General features: G+C 58.4%; 1 protein-coding gene and 1 non-coding gene across 2 annotated transcripts in view; both read left to right on the forward strand.

Moving 5' to 3' along the window:
• Ncapd2 (non-SMC condensin I complex subunit D2) overlaps nucleotides 1-16,803 on the forward strand; it is a 17,666-nt gene extending 863 nt beyond the window's left edge. Inside the window, exons 2-31 of the mRNA XM_090325180.1 lie at nucleotides 1,662-1,737; nucleotides 2,368-2,426; nucleotides 2,953-3,134; nucleotides 3,886-4,028; nucleotides 4,627-4,754; nucleotides 4,951-5,074; nucleotides 5,161-5,308; nucleotides 7,043-7,240; nucleotides 7,546-7,680; nucleotides 7,770-7,857; nucleotides 7,954-8,134; nucleotides 8,646-8,770; nucleotides 9,246-9,434; nucleotides 9,823-9,997; nucleotides 10,658-10,742; nucleotides 11,785-11,918; nucleotides 12,259-12,391; nucleotides 12,472-12,556; nucleotides 12,644-12,811; nucleotides 13,663-13,832; nucleotides 14,131-14,245; nucleotides 14,377-14,500; nucleotides 14,749-14,904; nucleotides 14,988-15,165; nucleotides 15,243-15,337; nucleotides 15,584-15,664; nucleotides 15,774-15,957; nucleotides 16,044-16,164; nucleotides 16,250-16,384; nucleotides 16,473-16,803. Of these exons, the coding sequence (XP_090181306.1) occupies nucleotides 1,662-1,737; nucleotides 2,368-2,426; nucleotides 2,953-3,134; nucleotides 3,886-4,028; nucleotides 4,627-4,754; nucleotides 4,951-5,074; nucleotides 5,161-5,308; nucleotides 7,043-7,240; nucleotides 7,546-7,680; nucleotides 7,770-7,857; nucleotides 7,954-8,134; nucleotides 8,646-8,770; nucleotides 9,246-9,434; nucleotides 9,823-9,997; nucleotides 10,658-10,742; nucleotides 11,785-11,918; nucleotides 12,259-12,391; nucleotides 12,472-12,556; nucleotides 12,644-12,811; nucleotides 13,663-13,832; nucleotides 14,131-14,245; nucleotides 14,377-14,500; nucleotides 14,749-14,904; nucleotides 14,988-15,165; nucleotides 15,243-15,337; nucleotides 15,584-15,664; nucleotides 15,774-15,957; nucleotides 16,044-16,164; nucleotides 16,250-16,384; nucleotides 16,473-16,555 (3,998 nt within the window). The 3' untranslated portion in view covers nucleotides 16,556-16,803. The remainder of the gene's footprint in view (nucleotides 1-1,661; nucleotides 1,738-2,367; nucleotides 2,427-2,952; nucleotides 3,135-3,885; nucleotides 4,029-4,626; nucleotides 4,755-4,950; nucleotides 5,075-5,160; nucleotides 5,309-7,042; nucleotides 7,241-7,545; nucleotides 7,681-7,769; nucleotides 7,858-7,953; nucleotides 8,135-8,645; nucleotides 8,771-9,245; nucleotides 9,435-9,822; nucleotides 9,998-10,657; nucleotides 10,743-11,784; nucleotides 11,919-12,258; nucleotides 12,392-12,471; nucleotides 12,557-12,643; nucleotides 12,812-13,662; nucleotides 13,833-14,130; nucleotides 14,246-14,376; nucleotides 14,501-14,748; nucleotides 14,905-14,987; nucleotides 15,166-15,242; nucleotides 15,338-15,583; nucleotides 15,665-15,773; nucleotides 15,958-16,043; nucleotides 16,165-16,249; nucleotides 16,385-16,472) is intronic.
• LOC150041993 (small nucleolar RNA U85) lies at nucleotides 2,476-2,801 on the forward strand. Its single transcript, XR_016533689.1, has one exon. It is a non-coding gene; the product is annotated as a small nucleolar RNA U85 (small nucleolar RNA).
• Nucleotides 16,804-18,566: the final 1,763 nt, after the last annotated feature.

Here is an 18,566-nt window from a genome sequence, read left to right on the forward strand (position 1 = left end):
GCTTCCGCTGTGGCTCACACTGACCTCCCCCTGCCTCTGAACATGCCAGTTGCCAAGGTTACAGTCTGGGCAGGGATTTCCAGGGTGCACAGGAGAGCGCCAAGGGAAGGAATCATTTCTCCTAGGCAGACCTAACAATAAGAGTCTCGGGGACTTCCCATCAAAATAAATCCCATAAGAATCCACATGGAAAAAAAAAAAAAGTCTCAGGGACTTCTGTGCCTTCCGTGCCAGAGCTGACTTTGAACCGTAATCCTCAGATCTCAGCCTCCTGAGTAGCTAGGATTATAGGCGTGAGCCACTATGTCCGGCTTTTTTTTTTTTAAGTTTTTGAGATAAGGTTAACTGCCCATACTAGAGTTGAACTCTTCCTTCCTCAACCTTGTGAGTAGCTGGGGTTATTGACGTGTGCTGTCATACCTAATTCATTGTGTTTTTCTTTTTGTCTTTTTTGCTACTGGGGATCGAACCTAGGACATTGCACTTGCTAGGCAAGTGCTTTGCCATTGAGCTATATCCCAGCCCTCTTTCTTTCTCTTTTTGTGCCAGTGCTGGGACTTGGGAACTTGAACTTAGGATCTGGGTGCTGTCCTTGAGCTTTTTTTTTCCCCAGGGAACTATGTCTCTCAGACTTACCTTCTAGGGCTGCTTTGAATCCCGCTCCTCCTATCTCAGCCTCTTGGGGATCCGGGATTAAAGGTGTGAGTCTCTGAAGCCAAGCTCCTCATGTACTTGATCCAGGTTGTTAGAATGACCGGACCTTCCTTCTCTGATAGCCTAGTGAAAAATATATAACCCTAAGGTGATTGGGAGAAAATGATTCGCCTGCAATAGTGACACAAGCCTGTAATCCCAGCACATGAAAGGTGGAGGAGGCAAGAGGATCACAAAGTTAATACCAGTGGGCTGGTCGTGAGTTCAAGGCCAGCATGATGCACGTGGACCCTGCCGGCCAAGGGCAGAGTATGTAGCTTAGTGGTAAAGGGCTTATCTAGCTGCACAAAGCCCTTTATTCCCCAGCACTTCAAATGAATGAAAGAACAAACAAGCCAGGCGCCAGTGGCTCACTCCCATAATCCCGACTGCTAATGATGCTACATCCCAGGATTATGATTTGGAGACAGGAATGTCCAAGAGCTTCTAATCAATCAAACAAAAGCTGCTCTCCAGCTGAAGCCCAACTGCTAGGGGACCAGTTCTGAGGGAAATGCTCATTAAGAGAGCGCTAGGCCTGAGTTCAAGCCCTAGTGCCAGCACCAAAGAGAAAAAAAAAAGAAAAGAAAAACTTCAGGCAAAGCCCTGGTGAGGGGCATTGTACAGAATTACCTGCCAATCCTCAAAAGGCCATCAGGGCTGTGGAAGAAGAACACTTAAGATGTCAGCGCAGGACATTGTGGAGAGGTCTCACTGAGAAGGTCTTGCCCTCTGCAGTGGTTGCTTCCTTCCTTTGTTGTCTTGTTTTGTCCTGGGCTTGAACTCAGGGCCTGGATACTGTCCCTAAGCTTCTTTTGCGTTCTACCCCTTGAGCCACAGCACCACTTCTGGCTTTCTCTATGTATGTGGTACCGAGGAATTGAACCCAAGGCTTCATGCATGCTAGGCGAGCACTTTGCCACGAGGCCACGCTCCCGGTCCCTGATCATTTCCTCCCATCCCCACAGCGTTCCAGGCCGCCTTCAGAGCACAGGGGCCGCTTGCCATTCTTCAGCACTTCGACACTGTCTACAGCATCTTACAGTGAGTAAAATCTCCCTCTTGACTCGCCAGTGCCCGTGTCTGTGCTCCTAGCTACTCAGGAGACCGAGGTCTGAGGATCAGAGTTGGAAGCCAGCATGAGACTCTTCTCTCCAGTTAACTACCGTACATTTAGAAGCGGAGCTGTAACTCAAGACATGGTGGAACTTGGTCTTGAGGAGAAACACTCCGAGACAGGCCCCAGGCACTGAATTCAAGCCCTAGGACTGGCGCACACACATGGACACACACACTTTCTCTCTCAGAGTTGTCGATTGAATCTGTGGCTCAAGTGGTATAGTGCCAGTTGTGAACAACAACAAAAAGCCCGGGCTCTGAATTCAAGCCCCAGTGTGGGCTTACACACAAAAGAATGTGCCAGTCTTGAGACTTGAACTCACCGCCTGAGCACTGTTCCCTGAGCTTTTTGGACTCAAGGCTCATGCTCTTCCACTTGAGTTCCATTTGCGCCTTTTTCTTTATGGGGTTCATTAGAGTATGGAGTCACAGGGACTTTCTCCCTGGGCTCCTGGGCTGCCTTCGAACTGATGTCCTCAGGCCCCAGCCCTCGCGTGGAGCCAGGATTCCAGTCGATCGCCACCATACCTGGCTCACGCTGTGTTTCTCTTCCAGTCACTTTCGAAGTGTCGATGTGGGCCTCAAGGAAGATACTCTGGAATTCCTGATAAAAGGTGCTCAGGGGGTGGGGTGGGGGCGGGGTGACTGTCCCCTGCCTCCGATGCCAGTGATGATGACCGGGCTGTGGTGATGCAGTGAGTCCGGCTAAGTCCGGGGCCCTTTCCTCTACGAGGTCTGGAATCTTGGTGAGCGATACTGAGTCGTGTGCGCTCGCTGTAAGGGCGGACCAACAGAAACTGCCTTCCTACCTGCCATCGCCTCTCTTTCATGGGAGGGGTCCTTCCGGTTGCCAGGAAGCCGTGGAGGCAGCTGGCATAGGCGTAGGAACAGGGCTTGATTCGCTGTCCGTGGAGGGGAAGGGGCCGCGAGGACTTAGCCACGCGAGTGACCACTGAGATGAAACACCTATCTTTGGTAATCTGATGGCTGAAGGTCCCAGGCATTTTGAACTTGGCTGGATACCATGGCTCCCCCCGTCCTCCCAGCCCCTCAGGAGGCTGACACGGGAGGATCATGGTTCAAAGCCAGCCTGGGCGGGAAAGTCCATGAATCTCGAATCTCCATTTTGTGTCCTCACAGTGGTGTCCAGGCATTCCCAGGAGCTCCCGGCCATCCTGGACGATGCAGCCGTGAGCGCGTTGGACCGGAGCGCCCATCTCAACGCCCTCAAGATGAGTTGCTACGCCCTCATCCGCCTGCTGGAGGCCTTTGAGATGACCAGCAGCCAGCCGGACCTCGTGGGCCTAGATGTGGGGGGGAAGGTAATGAGGGCTGCCCGGTTCACTTGTTCTCTTCTTTGATGCCAGTCCTGGGGCCTGGGCGCTGTCCGAGTTTCTTTTGCTCAAGGCAAGCGCACCACCATCTGAGACATACGCCACTTCTGGCTTTTTCTGTATATGTGGCACTGAGGACTAGACCCGGGGCTTCATGCGTGCTGGGCCACATTCCTAGCTCTTGATCTTTTTTTGAGGCCAGTTGTGGGGCTTGAACTCAGGGCCTAAGCAATGTCCTTGGCCATTTCCCAAGGCTACAGCTCTACCACTTGAGCCCCAGTTCCACTTTTGGTTTTTATTTTTTATTCGTTTATTGGCTATTATAAGAGTCTCATGGAGCCCAGCGCCAGGGGCTCACATCTGTAATCCGAGCTAGTTAGCAGGCTGAGAGGTGAGGATGAGCGTTTGAAGCCAGCCTGAGCAGAAAAATCCATGAGACTCCTCTCCAGAAATGGTGCTGTGGCTCAAGTGGTAGAGCGAAAGCCCTGAGCATTATGAGGCTCCGGGCTAGCTGCCAGTCCCTGAGTTCAAGCCTCAACACTGGCCAAAAATAAGTAAAAGAAAGGCTTCTCCCATATTTTCCTGTCCTCCCCCCCACACACACACAAGGAGGAAGGACCGTAAAGTGTCACCTCATCTGCCCCCTGACAGGCCGTTCTTCTGTGTCTCCCCTACTCGTCTTGATGTTTAGGGTCCGTCAGACCCTGGCCCTGTTCTTCTCTTGGATCCTTTTCTTTAGGGTAAAAAGGCCCGTGCCAAAGCGGCCCATGGCTTCGACTGGGAGGAGGAGAGGCAGCCCATTCTTCAGCTGCTCACCCAGCTGCTCCAGCTGGACATCCGTCACTTGTGGAGCCACTCGGTGATCGAGGAGGAATTCGTCAGGTGAGTCGTGAAGGCGGGTGTGCGAGGGGCAGCTGAGCCTCTCAGAGTCACGCTCTGCTCCTGTATGTCTAGAGGGAGGGGGCAGTACCGGGCCTTGAACTCAGGGCTTCTCACTGTAGCGTGGTGTTCGTGCTCAGAGCTGGCGCTCTACCACTTGAACCATGCCTCCAGCTCAGCTTTTTGCTGATTCTTTGGACGTGGAGCTCCCAGACCTATCTGTAACCCTCCAGATATCAGCCTCCTGAGTAGCTCACATCGTTATACACATTGGGCGTAAAGTTTCACCCTCAAGAAGTTGATATTACAGAGAACAAGACAACTTTGACTGTTTAGTTTTCTGGGCTGGTCCTGGGGTTTTGTGCTCAGTCTGGACACTCCTTGAGCTTTTGTCCTAAAGGCTGGTGCTTCACTACTTGAGCCACAGCTCTACTGCCTGGTTTTTGGTGGTTTTGGAGGTAAGAGTCTCCCAGATGTTCGCTCCTTTGTGGAACGGTGATCCTCACACCCGCCCTTCTGAGGGGCGGAAGTGACAGGCCTGGCGCCAGCTGTGGATGGCATGGTTGATTCCCTGCTTGCTTTCTATCCCTGTCTTTCTCAGTTTGGTCACCGGCTGTTGCTACCGCCTTCTGGAGAATCCCACCATCAGTCACCAGAAGAACCGGGCCACCCGGGAAGCCATCACACACCTGCTTGGCGTGGCCTTAACGCGCTACAACCACATGCTCAGTATGTACTCTGCTGGCCCCGCTCGACTTCCCAGCATCCCTCACGGTCCATCTCCTCCGCTCTGCCCCCTCCCATCATCCCTCCTGGTCCATCTCCTCCGCTTTGTCCTCCTCCATCATCCCTCCTGCTCCATCTCCTCCGCTCTGCCCCCTCCCGCCCCCTCCGCATCCACTCGGCGTCGGTTGGTTCTCTGCAGGTGCCACTGTGAAGATCATCCAGATGCTGCAGCACTTTGAGCACCTGGCCCCCGTGCTGGTGGCGGCTGTGAGTCTGTGGGCCACGGAGTACGGCGTGAAGAGCATCGTGGGGGAGATCGTGCGGTGAGTCTCCTCGGCCCACCCCGGCTTGTCGCCGCGTCCTGGGAGCTGAGTGATGGCTCATCCTGGCTGTTCTCTTCCTCGCGTAGAGAGATTGGACAGAAGTGTCCCCAGGAGATGAGTCGGGACCCTTCTGGGGCCAAGGGCTTCGCCACCTTCCTCACGGAACTGGCGGAGCGCGTGCCGGCCGTGTTGATGGGCAGTGTGTGCATCTTGATGGACCACCTGGACCGGGAGGTAGGCGGGACTTCCTCCAGCATGGGTACTGAATTCAGTTTTTGTGCTGGTACTAAGGCTTGAAATCAGGATCGATCGATATCTCTCTCCCTCTCTCTCTCTCTCTCTCTCTCTCTCTCTCTCTCTCTCTCTGTGTCATGGGGCTTGAACTTGGGGCCTGCGTACCGTCCCTGAGCTCTTTCATTCAAAGCTGTGAATTGGAGATAAGAGTCTCACAGACTTTCCTTCCCAGGCTGGCTTTGAACCTAGAGCCATCCTCTTGAGTAACTCAGATGGCAGGCATGAGCACCTTGCTTGGCTTTTCACTCAAGACTGGCACCTACCACTTGAACCATACCGCCTTTCTAGGTCATTGCTGATTCATTGGAAATAGGAGCCCAGGCTGGCTTTGAACCATGATCCTCAGATCTCAGCCTCTCGAGTGGCTAAGATTACAGGAACGAGCCACGGGTACCCATTTTAAGTATGCTGAAAGTGGAACCCAAGGCCTTTGTACGTGTTGAACAAGGCCCTGCAGCTAGCTACACTCTCAGCTGAAAGAGTTGTTTGCATTTGGATCTTTGTTGTTGTTTGTTTTGAGACGGGATCCATCTTCTGTAGCCTAGTCTGGCCTCAGACACGATCCTCTGAGTTCTGCAAGGCTGCGTGACACATTCTTATAGTCCTAGCACTCAGGAGGCTGAGATCTCAGAATCACAGCTCAAAGCCAACCTGATCAGAAAAGTCTCAACACTCTATTTCCTGTGAACTAGCAAAAAGCCAAAAGTGGAGCTGTGGCTCAAGTGGTGTAGTAGAAAAGCTAAGGAACAGCACACAGGCCCCAAGTTCAAGCTTCAGTACTGCCACGTACCACCCCCTGCCCCCCTCCCCCCCAAGCATTTATCTTATTTCGTATTTCACTGGTTTATCCTCTCTGGTGGAAGAGCTGGGTACCTTGACACAATCTTGCCTCTGAGCCCCATTATTCCCCGGGCTGCTCTCAGAACAATAACCTTTCTCAAGTCAGCCCCTGGCCCTCTCTCAAGTCACAGCCCCGGATGCTAACCTGGCTGCCTTCCAGATGGATGCGGGCATGTCAAGGTGACCTTCAAGGTCAAAGTCAGGCCGCTCAGTCTTCTAATTGAGCTTACTGTGTTAAGAATCTGTTCTCTGACTCTTGGCCTGGCAAAACTCCCAAATGCTGTTCCCCACCGGGTTACATAATAGACTCACTGTGTACTCGAGGCCTGCGTCCTGCTTTTGCTTGGATGGTGTCAGTAAATTGTGGGAGGGAGTAGGAAAGGAAAGAGTATGTGTATTTGCTCGAAAACAAACAGAAGGCTCCAGAACTTACATGAAAGACAGTAGGTAGCCTAGCCAACTGATGGCTCAGACCTGTCATCTCAGCTCCTCTGAGGATCCTGGTTCAAAGCCAGCCTGGGCAGCAACGTCCATGAGACTCTGATCTCCAGTAAACCACCAAAAATCTGGAAGTAGCGCTGTGGCTCCAAGTGGCAGAGGTCCAGCCTTGAGTGAAAGAGCTCACACACCGTACCCTGGTCCTGAGTTCGAGTCCCGAAAGCAACACCAACAAAAAGATGGTAGTTAATACTCTCTGATGTTAGACAGGATCTCATCATGTCAGATTACCTAGGCAGTGGACCGATGGAGTCACAGCCGGGCACAAGCGAGCTCGAGCTTGCTGAAGACCTGAACCCACTTTTTCCTCCCCCACCCCCTCCTCGCCTTTCTCAGAATTACATGATGCGAAACGCAGTGCTGGCGGCCATGGCGGAGATGGTGCTTCAGGTCCTGAACGGGGACCAGCTGGAAGAGGCCGCCCGAGACATGAGGGACCAGTTCCTGGACACTCTGCAGGCCCACGTCCACGACGTCCACTCCTTCGTGCGCAGCCGTGTGCTGCAGCTCTTCACCCGCATCGTCCAGCAGAAGGTGAGCCGGCTAGCTCAGGCAGACAGTGTCCTCCCGTCTCCTCTCTCAACTACCAAAACGTTGGAGGTGGCACGGTGGTGAAAGGGTAGAGGACTATCCTTGAGAACAAAGGGCAGTGCCACGGAGACCTTCCTGCCCAGGCTGGCTTCGAACTTCAGAACTCAGATCTCAGCCTCCTGAGTGGTGAGGGGCGTGAGCCCCCCAGTGCCCGGCTAGACAAGAGTCTCAGTGGAGGTGGAGGTGGGGGTGGTTTTGAACCAGGCAGACAGTATGCGCGTGCGCTGATCTCTCCCCCTCCCCCCCAGGCCCTCCCCCTGACGCGGTTCCAGGCTGTGGTGGCCTTGGCCGTGGAGCGCCTGGCCGACAGGTCAGTGCTCGTGTGTAAAAACGCCATCCAGCTGCTGGCCAGCTTCGTGGCCAATAACCCTTTCTCCTGCAAGGTAAGCAGCCGGTCCCAGAGCAAGGCCTGGCCCACAGCGCAGGGCTGAGGCCATCGCTCTGTGACCTGCCGTTCACTCTCCCTGCACAGCTGAGCGACGCCGACCTCGAGGGACCCCTGCAGAAGGAGACCCAGAAATTACAAGAAATGAGGGCCCAGCGGCGGGTTCCGGCTCCCGGTGAGTGCGCTTGCGCAGTCCGGCCTCAGACCACCCCACCCCCACCCCCATGCATAGCCACGCGGGGACCCTTGCCACTCTCGCTCTCACCCACAGCGCTGGAGCCACAGGAGGAGTGGGAAGCCATGCTCCCCGAGCTGCAGTCCACGCTGCAGAGGCTTCTCACGTGTCCCCAGGAGGAGGAAGGCACAGACCCACCCGAGCCCATCGCCAGCGCGGACACCGCCGACCAGGTGAAGGAGCACATCCGGCAGCTGCTTGCCAGAGCCAGTTACAAGTACGTCAGGAGCTCGCCCACTGTGCCAGCCCTGGGCTTGAACTCAGGACCTGGGCGCCGTCCCTGAACCTCTGTTCCTCACGGCTGCACTCTACCTTCGAGCCACAGAGCCACTTCCGTGCCACTTCTGGGTCATTGAAAATAAAAGAGTGTCATGGGGCTCACACCTGAAACCCCAGCTGCTCAGGAGGCTGAGACCTGAAGACCTCAGTTCTAAGCCAGCCCAGGCTGCAAAGTATGTGAGACTCTCATATCTAATAATCAGAAAAGGCCAGAGTGGCGCTGTGGCTCAGGCGGTAGAGCACTATGTAGCCTTGAGCACAGAGGCTCAGGGGCAGCGTCCAGGCCCTGAATTCAAGTCCCAGGACCAGCCAAAAAGTCTCATGGTCTGGCTTTGAGCTGTGCTCCTTGAGGTGCCGTGGGTGGGAGGCAGCCTGAGCCAGACGCCCTTCTCAAGGCCTCGGGGCACCCTCGTGGGTGCTCAGTGGATGACGCGCTGGTGCTCTTTCAGGCAGGCCATCCTCTTGGCACGACAAGCCGCAGAGCGCTTTCCTGAATCGGAGCCATTCTGTGATGTGGATGCAGAGGCGTCCCCGGAGAGCGGGCTCCTGGATCTCCTAGGACTCGTCTTTAAAGGTGATCTCCTTCTCCACAACCTCCTCCAGAACCCCTGAGCCCCAACTTCTGCCTTGAGCTTTTTGCTGATTCATGGGAGACTTCACCTGACTTTTGAAATGTGATTCTCAGATCTCAACTTCCTGAGTAGTGGGGATTATAGGAGTGAACCCCTAAATGTGGGGCCGAGAGCATGGCCTAGTGGTAGAGTGCTTGCCTAGTATGCACGAAGACCCGGGTTCGATTCCTCCGTACCACATCACAGAAAAAGCGAGAAGTGGGGCTGTGGCTCAAGTGGTAGAGCATTAGCATTGAGAAAGCCCAAGGACAGTGCTCAGGCCCTGAGTTCAAGACCCAGGACTGGCAATTAAAAATAAAAGAAAGAAATCATTTTAGGGAGTGATCTAAAATGCTTTAGAATGGTTTCTAATGGTAGGAACATGGCCCAGGGTGATTGATAGCTCTTGACTTCCATCTCTGCTGCTTTGTCACCCAGGCACGCAGGCACCCACGGGAGATGCAGTCCCCGAGCAGGCTGTCCCCGTGGACGCTCCGGGGCGCAGCGAGGAGCTGGTGAAGCAGCAGATGCTTGTGCAGTATCTGCAGGATGCCTCCAGCTTCTCTCGAAGCATCAACGAGGCCATTGGTACCATCAGCAAGATGATGTACGAAAACACCACCACAGGTGGGCCCTCTCACGAGAGCACTGTCCACGCAGTGTGTGCCTGCGTGCGTGCATGGTTTACTTAGCTTTGCTGGTCCACTGAAGAGGCACAGAGTTTCCTGCCCAGCCTGGCTTTGATCCCAGACCCTCAAGTCCCAGTCTCACAAGGGGCTGAGATGACACGGGGGCATCCAGCTCTCGTCTGTCTGTTACTGGTCTCTGCATCTGTCGTTTTGGATAGTCCTTGCCCAGCTGGCATATGCCCGACGTTCTAGAATCTTCCAGTTCATTCCAAGAGAGAAAGGGCCAAAGGCCTTCGTTTGCGCACGCCCTCAGCAGGCGCCTGTCTTTCAGCTATCGGGGTGTTGGGCTAAAAGTCAACGGGTGACATTTGTGTCTGTCTTCTCAGTGGTGCAGGAGGTGATCGAGTTCTTTGTGATGGTGTTCCAGTTTGGGGTGCCCCAGGCCCTGCTCGGGGTACGCCGCATGCTGCCTCTCGTGTGGTCGAAGGAGCCCGGCGTGCGGGAGGCGGTGGTCAACGCCTACCGCCAGCTCTATCTCAGCCCCAAGGGGGACTCTGCCAGGTATCTGGGGTTCTTCTGTCTTGGCTGCCTTCAGTGTGCGTGCGTGCGTGCGTGCGTGCGTGCGTGTCTTTGCGTGCATGTGCAAGTCCTGGGGTTTGAACTCGGGCCTGGGCGCTGTCTCAACTTGTTTTACTTAGAGCTGGTGCTCTGCTGCTCGAGCCAGCTTCACTTCTAGCTTTTTGCTGGTTCATCAGAGATAAGAATCTCAAGATTTATGCCAGGTGCGGTGGCGCCCGCCTGTCATCCTAGCTACTCAGAAGGCTGAGATCTGAGGGTCACAGTTCAAAGCCAGTCCACGAGATTCTTATCTCCAGTGAACCACCAGAAAACCAGGAATGGTGCTGAGGCTCAAGGCCTAGGATCTGAAGAGCTCAGGGACAGTGCCCAGGCTGAGAGTTCTAGTCCCATGACAGACAAAAAAAAGAACGAAAAGGATCTCACAGTTTTTTGGGGGGTTGTTATTTTCAATTTTTCTGCCTGGGCTAGGTTTGAACTGTGATCCTTATATCTAAGCCTCCTGAGTAGCTGGGATGTCAGGCGGGAGCCGTGGGCACCCAGAACATTCCAGATGAGTGTCGAGTCAAACCCTTGGGCTGCAGATTCCTAGTGGATGAGGCCTGTCACAGCACAGTGTCCGTTTGCCACCCCTGCCTCCCGCAGAGCCAAGGCCCAGGCTTTGATCCAGAACCTCTCTTTGCTGCTGGTGAATGCCTCGGTCGGAACCATCGAGTGTCTGGAAGAAATCGTAAGTCTCCCTGCCCTGTCCATGCTCATCCATCCAGCGTAGACTGGCTGCTCCGCCATTTGCTTCTTCCAGACGCATGCGTGGACCTTCCCCACCTGAACAGATCCACAGGGCCAGAGAGGAAAAATGCAGGGCCACTGGAGCTAGTAGCCGTCACCCTGCACTGCTGGGCGGTTGGCGTGTGTGGCTTCGCTCGCTTTTACAAGGGTTGGAACGGAGTAGGATTTAGAGACCTGGGAAATTCCAGCCAGGTGTTGTTGGCTCTATCTGTAGTCCCGGCTGCTCAGGAGGCTGAGGTCTGAGCGTGACCATGCAAAGCCAGCCAGTGCGAGTGCCTGGCCAGCAAGTACAAGGCTCTGAACTCGAACTCCAGTTCCACAAAAGATACCAGCAGTCCAGGACTGGTCAGCCATGGCGGAACATGCCTGTAACCCCAGCAACTCCAGAAGCAGAGACTGGGGAAATGTCTGCTTAAATTAGCAAAGCCTTCCTCTCCCCCCATCTTCACCAACTCTCCAGACTGGGGGTGTATGCCTGTAGTCCCGGCGCCACAAGAGGCATCCGAGTCAGAGGGCATAAATGCTGGCCCTGTCTAACAAGAAAGCAAACCTAGCACTAGGCCATGCTCCCGGTCCTGGCTTGAGCTCGGGGCCTCAGTGCTGTCCCTGAGTTTCAGGTTTGTTGTTCTTAGTTCTGTTTCTTTGCTCAAGGCTGGCGCTCTACCACTTGAACCACAGCACCCGTCCCCATGTCCAGTTTTCTGTTGGTTCTCGGATAGAAGAGTCTCACAGACTTTTCTGCCCAGCCTGGCTTTGAACTCTTGAGTCGCTGGGATTGCAGGCATGAGCCACCAGGACCTGACGCAGAGCTCACTGGCTCTGAACGCCAGCACAGTTTGAAAGGCGTGAGAGGAGAGAAATGGAGGCTGGCGCCCTCCGGTCCCACTGCGGGGCTGCCCCGGGTTCTTCCTGCTGCATTCCTGTCTCCATTCACACTGGGTCGGGCGGCCACGTGGGGCATCACCTCCCTCTTCTCTCCTCAGCTGTGTGAGTTCGTGCAGAAGGAGGAGGTGAAGCCGGCGGTGACGCAGCTGCTGTGGGAGCGGGTGGCCGAGAAGGTTCCCTGCGCCCCCTGGGAGCGCTGTGCCTCTGTCATGCTGCTGGGCATGATGGCGCGGTGAGGCTGGGCTGGGGCGAGGGCGGGGCCTGGAGATGGTTGGGGCCAAAGCCGGCGCCAGCCCAGATGTAAGGATCGCAGTTCAAAGCCAGGAGCGTCTATGAGATTTACTCTAACAAAAAGCCGGAGTGGCGCTGTGGCTCAAGCGGTAGAGCGCCACCTTGAGCAAAAGAAGCTCAGGGAAACGCCCAGGCCCTGAGTTCAAGTCCCACCCACCCCCGAAAAAAAAATCTGGGTTCCTCTCCGCTGTGCCCAGTGAGGCCTGCCAGCCGGTTCCCCGAAGGCAGCGGGGTGTGGGGCATCGCCTGTCCCTGACCCTGCCCTGCCTTCCACCCGGTAGAGGCAAACCCGAAATCGTGGGCAGCAATCTGGACGTGTTGGTGAGCATGGGGCTGGCGGAGGTGGAGCGGCCCGACTACAGGCTGGCACAGCAGGTATGCCAGGCCATTGCCAACATCTCCGACAGGAGGAAGGTAAGGGTCCCCCGGGGCGGGGCCGGAAGCTCTCACCCGCCCCATTTCCGCACCCCTGAGCTCTGGTCTCTCCTCCCCAGCCTTCTCTGGGTGTCCGCCACCCCCCATTCCGGCTGCCTCAGGAGCACAGATTGTTCCAGCGCCTTCGGGACATGGTCACGAAAGGTGAGCTGGCTGTGGGGGTGCAGAAACAGGAGGCGCCTGGGTGGGGTTGGAGCTTTGGCTGGTGAACCCCATCCTCTCCGTCTGCAGGCTTCGCCCACCCAGACCCGCTGTGGATATCCTTCAAAGAGGCGGCCGTGACCCTCACCTACCAGCTGGCCGAGGGCCCCGAAGCCATCTGCGCCCAGATGCTGCAGGGCTGTGCCCGTCAGGCCCTAGAGAAGCTAGAGGAGGACAGCGCCCCCCTCGAGGACCCCAGTAAGCGGCAGGGAGTGTGGGGGGCTGGGGGAGACTTCCCCATGTGTATTATGTCTGGACGGACACACCACCGCCCCCTCTCTTCCTCCTTTCATAGCACACAGTCCTTGGGACCTAATCTTTTATTTGTGTCAGTACTGGGGGTTTGGGCTGGGTCAGGGTTGTTTGTTTGTTTGTTTGTTTATTTTGCCAGTCCTGGGCTTGAGCTCAGGGCCTGAGCACTGTCCTTGGACTTTCTCAAGGCTAGAGCTCTACCACTTGAGCCTCAGCACCACTTCTGGCTTTTTTTCTACGTATGTGGTACCAAGGAATCGAACCCCAGTCTTGGTGCATGCTAGGCCAGCACTCCACCACTAGGCCACACTGCCGGCCATTGTTTTTTATTTTTTTATTGTTTTTTTGTGGGTCTTGGGGCTTGAACTGTGGGCCTGGGCCTGAGCTCTTCAGCTCAAGGCCACCACCTTACCCCTTTAGCCATAGCCCCACTTCTGGTTTTCTGGTGGTTCCTGGGAGATAAGAGCCTCCCAGACTTTCCCGTCCTGGCTGGCCTTGAACCTTGACCCTCAGATCTCAGGCTCCTGTGTACCTAGGACTACATGCATGAGCCACCAAGCCTGGCCCTCAGGGTTTTTTTTATTTGCTTGAGCCTGAGCCACCACGCCCCTTCTGCTTTTTGCTGCTTTATTGGGATGAGTGTCACAGACCCCCCCCCCCCCCCCCCGCTGGTCTGACTTTAGACCACAGCCCTCCGATGTCAGCCCTGAGGATCTGGGGTGACAGGCACGCGCGTGTGTGGGTGCCTGGCGTCTGCTGGCTGCAGCTCTGAGGACTTCTCTCGCCCTCTGGTGCAGAGGCCGCTGCCCCGAGGGTGCCCACCGTGCTGCTGCTGAACCTGCTGTCCCTGGCGGGGGATGTGGCCCTGCAGCAGCTGGCACATCTGGAGCAGGCCGTGAGCGGGGAGCTGTGCCGCCGCCGCGTCCTGCGCGAGGAGCAGGAGCACAAGGGCAAGACCCCGAAGAAGGTGAGGGCCTGGGGCGGGGGAGTCCCCTGGACCCCTGGGGGCAGCCATGAGGCGTAGGACCCCATCCCCTTCATCCCGGCCGCTCTGGAGGCTGAGATGTGAGGATTCGGTTCAAAGCCAGCCTGGGTAGGAAAGGCTGGTGTGGCGGCGTGGCTCATGCGGTAAAGCGCCCCCTCGGAGGGAAAACGCCAAGGGATGTGGAGCAGGCCTTCAGGTCAAGCCCCAGTGCCAGCAGCACAAAAATCAAATCAAAAACCATAGCCGTCCCTTATGCCCCCGACCCGGCGTCTGCCCGCAGAACGCAAGCTCGGAGAGCGCCATGGAGGAGGAGCTGGGCCTGGTGGGCGGCGCCACCGCGGACGACCCCGAGGCCGAGCTCATCCGCAACATCTGCGAGATGGAGCTGCTGGAAGGTGTGGGCGCAGCTGGCGGCTCCTGTCTCCACCCCAGGCCTGACCCCGAACCCACCCGACGCGCCCCCAGCCTCCAGCCCTAACCCGGAGCCAGCCCTGGCCTCTGGTCTGTAACCCAAGCGTCTCCGCAGGCAAGCAGGTCCTGGCAGCCTTCGTGCCCCTCCTCCTGAGAGTCTGCCACAGCCCTGGGCTCTACAGCAACCCCGAACTCTCAGCCGCGGCCTCGCTCGCCCTTGGCAAGTTCTGTATGATCAGGTGGAGCGTCTTCTTTTTTGGGGGGGCTGGTTTGGGGGGGGCCTGGGCGCTGTCCCTTAACGTTTTCACTCAAGGCTGGCGCTCTACCACTGGAGCCACAGCCCCACGCCTGGCTTTTTTGGGTGTGGTTGCTTGGAGAGGGGGGTTCTCGCAGGCTCCCCGGCCCGGGCTGGCCTCTGGTGGCGATCCTCAGATCTCAGCCTCCCCGAGCGGGGCGCCCCGCCCTGACGGTCCTCTGGCTGCCGCAGCTCGTCGTTCTGCGAGTCGCAGCTCCGCCTGCTCTTCACCATGCTGGAGAGGTCCTCCCTGCCCACCGTGCGCTCCAACCTCATGGTGGTCGCCGGCGACCTGGCCATCCGCTTCCCCAACCTGCTGGACCCCTGGACCCCGCACCTGTACGCCCGGTAAGTGACCGCCGCGGCCCACGGGGTGGGAGGGCCCGGGGGCCCAGGTCCCGGCCCCACCCGTGACGGAGATGCCGCCCCAGCCTCCGGGACCCCGCCCAGCAAGTGCGCAAGACGGCAGGATTGGTGCTCACGCATCTGATCCTCAAGGACATGGTGAAGGTCAAGGGGCAGGTGAGCGAGATGGCCGTCCTGCTCATGGACCCCGCGCCGCCCATCGCCGCCCTGGCCAAGAACTTCTTCAACGAGCTCTCCCACAAGGTGGGCGGCGGGGCTGCGGGGAGGGGGGCTGGGGGAGGGGCCCCGCACCCCACCTCTAACCCGCGCCGCCTCTGCAGGGCAACGCCGTCTACAATCTGCTCCCCGACATCATCAGCCGCCTGTCAGACCCCGAGAGCGGGGTGGAGGAGGAGCCCTTCCGAACCATCATGAGGTGCGGGCCCCGCCCGGGAACCACCACAAAGCTAGGACTGGAGCGCGGCTCGGGCGGGAGAGAGCCAGCCTGGAGCAGCAGGAGCTCAGGGACAGCGCCCGGGCCCCGAGTTCAAGTTCCAGGAATGGAACATTATAAAAGAGAAACCCGAACAAAAAGCCAGAGCCGCGTGGGGGAGGGGCGTGGGGGGCCCAGGCGGGTTAGGAACCCCAAGAGGAGAGCCCACAACTTCCCTGCGCCCCGCAGGCACCTCCTGGCCTACATCACCAAGGACAAGCAGCTGGAGAGCCTGGTGGAGAAGCTGTGCCAGCGCTTCCGCACGGCGCGGTAGGTGGGGAGCTTGTGCTGGGGGTGGGCGTCCCCCCCACATCTTGGGGGACCCCCTGTGAGGGCACTGGGCCCACAGCTGTGCCTTGCCACTGCCTGCCACCCGCAGCACCCCGCGGCAGCACCAGGACCTGGCGTTCTGCATGGCGCAGCTGCCCCTGGCTGAGCGCGGACTCCGCAAGATGCTGGACCACTTCGACTGCTTCGGGGACAAGCTGAGCGACGACGCGGTCTTCGCCGGCTTTCTGTCCATCGTGGGCAAGCTGCGGCGGGGGACCAAGCCCGAGGCCAAGGTGAGCGCCCCTCACGCCGCCCCTGCCTCCAGGACGGGCGTCTGGCTTTGACGCGGTGCGACACAGTGACGCGGTCTCTCCCGCAGGCTCTGGTGGATGAGTTTGAGCAGAAGCTCCGGGCCTGCCACTCTCGAGGGCTGGACGGGATGGACGAGCTGGAGCCCAGCCAAGGAGCCAGCCAGCAAACCCCGTTGGCCAAGAAACGGGGTACGAGGGGCGACCCCTCCCCATGTGCCTCCCGCCGCAGCTGGGGCTCCACAGTGGCTTCTTAACCCTCTCCGACCTCTTGTAGCCCCTAGATCGCAGCCCGCCGCCCCAGCAGGCTCTGCCGACTTCACCATGCCCGAGCCACGCAGAGCCACGCGCCGGCTGCCACGCACCAAGAAACCCCAGATCGTGTTCTCCAGCGACGAGTCCAGCGAGGAAGGTAGGGGTCCCCGCGGTCCACCCCCTCGTGCCACGTGTGGGTCCCCCTCCCCGCCCTATGCTGCCCTCTCCTCCCATCCTGTCCCTAGAACTTTCTGCGGAGATGACGGAGGACGAGACCCCCAGGAAGACGACCCCCATCCGAAGGGCGTCCCGCAGGCTGCGCTCCTAGTCCCCGCCCGCCCCCCGCCATGCCGCACACCCCACTGGAACACTGGGTTTTTAATGTTCGATTGCTTTTACACTGTCCTACTTGGACTCTTGATCTGCTTTTACTCCGCCATCTGCCTTGGCCTTGTTTTATAGTGAATAAATGTTTTATGTTTTATAAACATCGTCTGTCCTGGGTTTTGGTTGTGGGGTCGGGACTCGGGGCTCCAGGCTGGCGCTCTACCACTTGAGCCACTGCGCCACGTCTGGCTTTCTGGTGGTTCACTGGAGATGAGTCTCATGGACTCTCTTGCCCAGGCTGGATTTGAACCTCGGTCCTCAGGTCTCAGCCTCTGTGTAGCTGGGATTTCAGGCATGCGCCCTGGTGCATGGCAACCATTTGATGTGAGCTCTGATCAGATCCAGGCAGCAAAGAGAGCGTTTTCTCTTGTTGTGGTGCCCACACTGGGTCTTGAACTCAGGGCCTCGCATTCCCCTAGTTTTGTTCAAGGCTGGCGCTCGAACCTTTGAGCCATAGCTCCACTTCCACAGGGCCTTCAACCCCAAGGGAAAAGGGGTGCCCCACATCCCACGTGAGCTCCCCGCCCCTCAGGCTCCTCCAGCCAGTGATCACCCCCCCGCCCTCCCGCCGCCAAAGTGGGGGTCACGGTGGTCCTAGGACATGTCATCAGCCTGGACACTCCACGCACAGCCGTTGGACCCCCCAAGGTCATCACAGCTGGGTTTAGCAAGCCTGCTCTTGACCAAGGGCTGTGTCCCCACTGCACCCCAGGGGTCCCCAGCATCTAAAGGAGGCCTAGGCCAACCTCTCCCCCAGTCTGCAGTGTGCTGAGTCACTGTTGTCATGACAACTGCACTGCATCACCGGCGCTGCCAGCCTATTGTACGTGGGGCTGACGCGATGACAAGTGACAGATGAGTTCCCGGTCACGCGCCTGCCCAATGAGGACGGCAAAGTGGAGGGGCCCTCAAGATGCACCCCTTCTCTGTGACCTGGGTACGGGCCCTTGCACACGCACAGCGGGCTCCGAAGCGGACTGCCAGGTCCGGCTTGGTTGCTGGTTCATGGGAGATGAGTCTCAGACTTTTCTGCCCAGGCTGGCTTTGAACCAGGGTCCTCAGAGCTCGGCCTCTAGTGCAGTGGGGAGGGCAGGCGTCAGCAGCAGGCGCGGCTGGCCTGCATTCTGCAGCTCCTTGCTGGAAAGCATTCACACACCTGCTGGGCCCCGCATGCCAGGGCCCCGGGCGGTGACCACGCCTTTGATTGACGGCTGCCAGGTGTGCGAGCAGCTGCAGGCCCTAAAGGAGCCCGGAAAGGCTGGGGGCTGGAGTTGGGGTGCAGCAGAGCCCCATGCCTCTTAAGCAAAGGTTATTATCGCCAGGCCACTAAACTTAGCCGCAGCTTCTCAGCAACAGGGACCTGGGGTGCAGGGAGGGGGTGGTCTGGGGTGACAGCGGGCCTGGCACCCTGCAGGCCCTGCCCCTCCTCATTAGTGTGACTTGGTTGCTCCCGGGGTTTGAACTCGCGGCCTGGGCGCTGGCTCAGGGCTGGTGCTCTACCGCTTGAACCACAGCTCCCCGTTCCCGGGGCGGGCAGGGCACTAAAGCCGGAGCGGGGCCCGGCGCACGTCCGCGGGAGGCGGGACTTCCGCCCGCCGCGCCCGCCGCTGCGGGAAGAGTGCCCGTCTGCGTCCCCGCCGCCCCGCCCGCCCGCCGGGGACCTCGGGGGCCCCGCTGCCCGGGCCTCTGCCCGGGGTGACCTTCCCCGCCCTCCGCGCCGGGCCCCCAGCCAGGAGTGGGGGGCCTGGAGGACGCCCGCTGACCCCCCAAAACCTTCCCTCCGGGGAGGGGGAGGAGGAAAAGTGGGGGGCGGCCACGTGCACCGCGGACCACAGGGCCCCCCACGCGCGTCCCCTCCCCGCGATGCGCCCCAGATCTCCCGACGCCACGGCCTCCGCGTCCCGGTGTGCTGCGGGGCGCCCGGGACGCACGTGCGGCGCCCAGGGGCCCTG

This window comes from Megascapheus bottae, chromosome 37 (assembly GCF_031878675.1).
Source record: "Megascapheus bottae isolate mThoBot1 chromosome 37, mThoBot2.hap1, whole genome shotgun sequence".
Lineage (NCBI taxonomy): Eukaryota > Metazoa > Chordata > Mammalia > Rodentia > Geomyidae > Megascapheus > Megascapheus bottae.